General features: G+C 42.8%; 2 protein-coding genes across 5 annotated transcripts in view; one reads left to right on the top strand and one right to left on the bottom strand.

The window, feature by feature from the left end:
- The window catches only part of LOC144476834 (uncharacterized), an 86,126-nt gene extending 83,253 nt beyond the window's left edge, over nucleotides 1-2,873 (bottom strand). For 2 of the 4 annotated variants that reach the window (XM_078194107.1, XM_078194106.1), the window contains exons 1-4: nucleotides 2,828-2,873; nucleotides 2,538-2,714; nucleotides 1,493-2,465; nucleotides 169-396 (exon numbers count right to left, since the gene is read on the bottom strand). In XM_078194107.1, coding sequence (XP_078050233.1) covers nucleotides 169-396; nucleotides 1,493-1,704 — 440 coding nt within the window. In that variant the 5' untranslated portion in view covers nucleotides 1,705-2,465; nucleotides 2,538-2,714; nucleotides 2,828-2,873. Of the gene's footprint in view, nucleotides 1-168; nucleotides 397-1,432; nucleotides 2,466-2,537; nucleotides 2,715-2,827 lie in introns of those variants that run through there. The other 2 variants (XM_078194109.1, XM_078194108.1) reach the window with 2 other exon arrangements.
- LOC144477146 (uncharacterized) overlaps nucleotides 1-6,000 on the top strand; it is a 330,738-nt gene that overhangs the window by 139,458 nt on the left and 185,280 nt on the right. Inside the window, exon 3 of the mRNA XM_078194634.1 lies at nucleotides 5,050-5,272. Coding sequence (XP_078050760.1) covers nucleotides 5,050-5,272 — 223 coding nt within the window. The remainder of the gene's footprint in view (nucleotides 1-5,049; nucleotides 5,273-6,000) is intronic.

Genomic DNA, 6,000 nt, shown 5'->3' with positions numbered 1-6,000 from the left:
AATAGCACAGTAAAATCAAATAATTCAAATAGCACAGTAAAAATTCAAACACTTCAATAAAGCAATAGTAATTCAAGTGGCATAATAACACAACAAGTCAAATAATTCACCAGTAATGAAATAAATATCAATTCAAACAATCCATATTAATAATGGTGCAATACTTACCCAATTCCGCCGCATCTGCATCCGGAACGTATTTGATTTCCATGCAGCTCAGACGTCAGAGTTTCTGATGATTTTGCCGCGTCACACTCGCCAAAAACGGTACACAATTGTTCTCCAACTCCCCGTTTGGAAACCTTCAAGCGCCTGGAAACGCCCCGCGCGTTCGGAACAGTCGCGTCTACGTCGCAGGCAAAAGCACTCGCCCGAGATTGGATTCGCGTTTTGTTCCTGTCGTACACCAGTAAATCAGTTCTCGAGCAATTAATCTTCGCTATTTACCGAAAATCGCCGAGCAAACCGGTTCCCGCGGCAGCAGTTTCGGAACGCGGAAAACCCCGATCCATCCGCGCGATCAACACCGCCGCCGTTCGCCAGCATTTCTGCCGAAATTCTCCGCGAGATACTTGCGCGATCGTGTTCCGGCCGCGTGTTTACGTCGTTTGCATACTTGCACGAGCTATTTGCCGTTCATCAATTTGAACGGTTCCGCGGACAGGCCGAGTTTAGTTGTGGAATAGTTCCGGGTCGACGGTGTACTATCGAATGGTGTTGCCACGCCGGTCACCGTGTCCCGTGTATTTACTTGAGAATTCGTCCTCGCGTCGTCCTCTTCCCACCACTGCGCAGCCGTTTCGCTCACATCGTCCGTGAGGCATAAACAAAAGAAGTGTAGCCGCGTATCGTTGAAGCAACAACAAACTGAAGCGCCCGGAAAAAGCCTTCTCAAATGCAACGTAACAGCGTATTATGAAATGACTGCAGGTAATTTAACATTCTATTATCGGCCGTGGACGAAAATCAATTTGCGGTAATACTCGCAGGAGCGTAAACTTGCCCCGGCAATCTGCGGAACGCGTTCGCGAGTCACTCATCGATACGATAAAACTTTAATTGTCCAATGAACGAGCGCAACGGCGGCGTCGGTGCGCGTGTGTTTGTATATCGTAAAAATCATCGGCGTAAAAGCAGGCCCTCGCGTTTCTATAATAAACGTTCGAATTTATTAGGAACCCGTCGCGTATCACCGCGCCGGTTTTACACGTCGTCGCCGGTTTATTTCGTCCCGTTAAATTTTATATCCTGCCGAACCCCGATTCAAAAACCTTTTACGGCGATTCACGCTGTAAAATGATAAGAAACACTTTATGTACTCTCGCACCGGAATAGAAATAGATCGCCGTCGGGATTGCTCGCGTCCGCGGCGAAATTTATGAGGCCCTAAAAGCTCCGCGAACTCGCCATTCTTTAATTAAAACGTAATTACCTGTATCGGGCTGCGTGGAATTTCATTTCATGCCGCGGCGATACAGTATTGCTCTATTACCTGTGATATCTGGAAAGCGAGACATCGCTTGGAAAATTCTGATCATTCCGTCGGGTGTCCAAGGCTTGCCGAAATGCGAGATATTGCTCAAAAATCTGTGGGAACAATTGTCGTGATTGTACTAATAAACTATGAATTTTACGTGTTTTGAAAAACGAAGATTGGCTAGTTGTAAATTGTGAGAATTGAAAGATCAAAAGCACGGTGCACATATATTACTCTCTGTTAATTAAAATTATTATAGAAAGAAGTACGTACCAGTTTCGATCTGCCAAAATTGCTAAATGAATAAAAAGTGTTATATTATATATTTTATAAAAATCTGCAGTTCAGTAATCACTAAATTATAATTATAATTAAAAAGAAATGTAAGATTCTAAATACACAAAAGTTGAAGATCGCGGTTGCGCTATTTTCATGTTATTAAAACGACTAAAAGTAACTGTTCTTGTTCCTCGCAATCGTCTTGGGGAAACTTGTACTGTTTTTGTACCATCTAGCGATTAGAGAGTACCGCAACGTAGCACGGAAAGCGGCGAATCTGTGACTGGTTACATCGTGCTGGCTTGCACGTCTCAAAGAAGCGACGGTGTGTCAGGTCTACGCGAAGGATGAAAATTATGGCAGTGACATGGACGAAGAATCGTTTAAGTGCCTTTGTCAGCGTCTAGACTGTTAGTTGGTCAGCTTTCCGGTTGCCCAACGGCGCATTGATTCCACGTGTCCGACATATGTAACGTGTTAAGGTTATGGCAGCTCACGTCGCGCGAGTCCATGTCACGCGGTTCGCTTGCGAAGCTTTTAACCTGATTAACTGCTGGCAATATTCGCGTGCGAACGTCGATCAAAACGTTCCGGGGCAATAGTTCACGGTTGATACAGATTCCTTTTTAAAGCTGTCAATCCTGATCACGAGTTCCAGAAAAAAGTTTGTAAAATTGACCTTGATCGTAAAACTGCACTTTTCGATCGGCTGGAGAAATCGTATTTGGAATTAATAATATATCGCCTACACTCTCAGATATTACGAATGTGTTCTACTTACTCGAATCTCGGATTAAACGGCCTCGAACCACATAATTCGTTCCCGGTAATTGCACTTTGACAATCAAGCGATTGCACAAGAGAACACTTGTTACGTAACCGAAAGGGTGGCGTTAGTATGCTCTTGTTCCAAAGTACAGCTTGCTCCATGGAAATCGTTGCGACAGTTCCATCGAAGCTAGAAAAATTATGCACCATGCACAGATAATCACTAATTCTCCACGTTTCAGGAATGCACAAATATACTACAACTTATTTATTACACTATTTTAAGAAATAAAAGCGGCTTACATGTTCCCCACGTCCATGCTAGGTCCTCTCACACGCGTCTATATCGATCGAGTTTTCAATCGAGATTTCGATCGATATTAAGTTGGCAGCAAGGCGGCCATCTTTGATAATCGATGTGTGGCAGGACTGGCGAGGAAATTGAACGTGCGTGGCAGCTGCATTGCAGAAAACGGTATTTCTCTTATTAATAATAATTATTACATTGATTCGCGATGATCGTATTGTTTCTCGTTGCATTAGCATAATTCTCTTGTATCGGGTGAATAAAAAAGAGGAGAGAGAATCTCGCGAGGGAAAACACGGTTAACGAACTATGGATCCGAATGAATACAGGGGGTGGAAAATATTGGTGAATGGGGAATCAAGCACGGGAAAGTTACGGCGCGTTTTAATAAGTGAAGGTAATGAACAAGTTTTCCCCTGTAGAAGTACACTAATTGACTGCGGAAAGGGCATTACCTGTTAATCACAATCCCCGAAGTTTCGCGTCGTTAACGGGCTGTGCGCAGTTGCGAAACATTTTTGCTCGTCTCTGCGCCAAAGCTGCGCAAGAGGGAGTCGGAGGTAGTCAAATAGAAAGAGACACAGAGAGAGAGAGAGAGAGAGAGAGAGAGAGAGAGAGAGAGAGAATGAGAGGAGGGACAAAAAGGGCTGAGCGAGCGAAAAAGGGCCGAATTGCGTTTCCCACTTTTTTTAATCTTAATGGCGGGTGTCTGTAGCGAAAATTCAACTAGAGTTAATCCAATCCCGCGGGCGACGTTTTCGCTTCATCTGTCGGCACAGCTTTTAGCCCGTTGTGACCACATCAAGAAGCTGTCGCTAGAAATTTAATGGAAACTCTCGACCCGATATATCCGACTGCACTTCTATTAATTGATTAAAAGCCCCGCGAACGCGCTTGCCGTTTCCTTGTACAGTTTTCTTTATTGGTACATCGAGCATGGAATATACTGTACTCTAAACAGCAGTTTAAACGGATTCCATGGGGATTCGGCGAGCTTTTAATCAGTTTAATAATCGCGACGATTATTATATTCGAACGGCGAATTTATGTTAACATTAAGCTATATTTATTGTCATTTGTGTCTGTATTAATTTGTATTTAAATTCATTTATGTCTATATGAATTTATATCTGTATTAATTAGTAGTTAAATTCACTTCTATTTGTATTAATTTCTATTTAAATTCATTGTCCGCGCTCTTGTTTAATACATCAATACAATCGATCATAATTAATCGTCTCGCCGCTGCGATTAAGTCCTCTCATTCTCTGTATCATCCCATACGATAGGGGATGATGGACGACGCGCGTTTTAAATATTGCACGCGCGGCGCGACCGTCGTTGTTCCATCAAGAGCAGCGACGCCTTTCAATTGCTAAAGATGCATACCAGCAACGATTCGCGAATGATCGAATTGAAACGCGTTTTACCGAAACGCTCGGCGGAACATAATTTATCGGCGAGCCGCCAAAGCGTAAATCACGTTTTAATATCGTTACCGGGTAACGCGGTCCGCGCGACCACGTTATCCGATCAAACGGTGTTTTTGTCCGTCGCAGTGTAATAAATTCGATTAAATCCGATCGTGGGTCGCCCGGCATACGAATTTGTCCAGCAACAATCGCGACAGTTTTACCGCGCGAATCAATCGCCGGTTTGATTTCATTCGTCATTCTGGAAGAATAGCGAACGAATTGTATTATAGTATGTATAGGATCTGGGGCGAGATAACTGTGACAAATCGATGGGTTTAGGGCAATAGACAATTTTTAACAATTTTATTCTATTTCACAAAACGATGTAACTGTAGTAAAATTAACTGTATCCTTTTCTTTATTTTGCCCGTATATTATACAATTTTAACAGGCTGTGTTACATTATTCTAAATTATTCAAGTTATCGGCTTAATATTATTTAAGATCACAGTTTACAGTTTTAAAAATTCGCACACGTCATGTGTGATAATATTCTATATCTTAATTATTAATTATTGCTATATTACCTACAAATAACGAAATTATCGATGAGTCAGAAACTTACCCCCTGAATTCAAATAACTCGTTTTTGCTAGCTCCGTGGCTTACCGATAGCACACCTAATTCGCAAAAAGCGACTATGGGAGGGTATTTATCATCGTTGGTAAAAGAATATACTAGATACCTTCCGCGACAACCCCTACGTATTCAACCCCTAAACGAACGCTTACCGACTGTTGCAGACAAATTCATCCCCTGTACGGCGAGAAAGCGGGGTTGCTGGGCTACTGCGACCCGGTCGGTAACGCAGAAAACTTCCCACCAGCCCCTAACATCGTCGTCGAGGGTGGTAGAATCGAGTTCGTGCGCCCCTCGCAAGATGGAACCACCACACCCCGTAGGAACACCATGTCGAGAGGATCGCAGACCTTCAACGAGGAGTCCGAGAAGTCTGATCCGGCAAAGGTAAGTCTGTTTTACCTTTCACCAAACTATTGGACTCGTTATACTTATATCAAATTTATATCGAATTTATATGAAATATTTATGTATTTGTAATAACTGTTAATATCAACTATTGATATTTATGCTAAAGTAATTATTAGCTAATTACTTTAACCACTAGTGATTAAACTAACTATTAACAATGAAAACGACGAGTCAAAGAAGCGTCGCGCGAAATGGGAACAGCAAAATGGCTGACGTAAGATCAGCATTCATCATTCACGGCACAACTTCGGCACTTTAATTATTATCGAGCTCTCTCGGGGAGAGAGCCCCGAAACGCCCGAACAAATAATTAATTGAATTTCTGAGAACGCGATTCACCTATTTGCATCGCGTACTTCAAAGGTGTTCCTTCAGCGCGTCGCTCGGCCATGAATTCGGTTAAGCGAGTTTCCGCGGCGTTAGGGCGGCAGTGATTTTTGCCGAACCCTTTAAGCCCTTCATGTTGTATTCATTAGACGCGGCCTTAATAGAATAAGTCGTAACGCGCGAACCAGCTTAACGAGGCATCTAGGAGCCTTATCGAGGCGGGCTCGTTAGTTTCTGATTAAAATATATATATATATATATGTATCGCGGCAAAGTTCACCGTGCTCTCCTTTCAGCCGCGACTGACAATGCCCGGTAATTATGTTACGGGTTTGCTTTTTTTTTTCTACGGCTCGACAATGGATGTTCATTAAATT

This window comes from Augochlora pura, chromosome 11 (genome assembly GCF_028453695.1).
Source record: "Augochlora pura isolate Apur16 chromosome 11, APUR_v2.2.1, whole genome shotgun sequence".
Classification (NCBI taxonomy): Eukaryota; Metazoa; Arthropoda; class Insecta; order Hymenoptera; family Halictidae; genus Augochlora; species Augochlora pura.
Note: the sequence above shows the minus strand (reverse complement) of the source record. Positions and strands in the feature narration are given on the sequence as shown.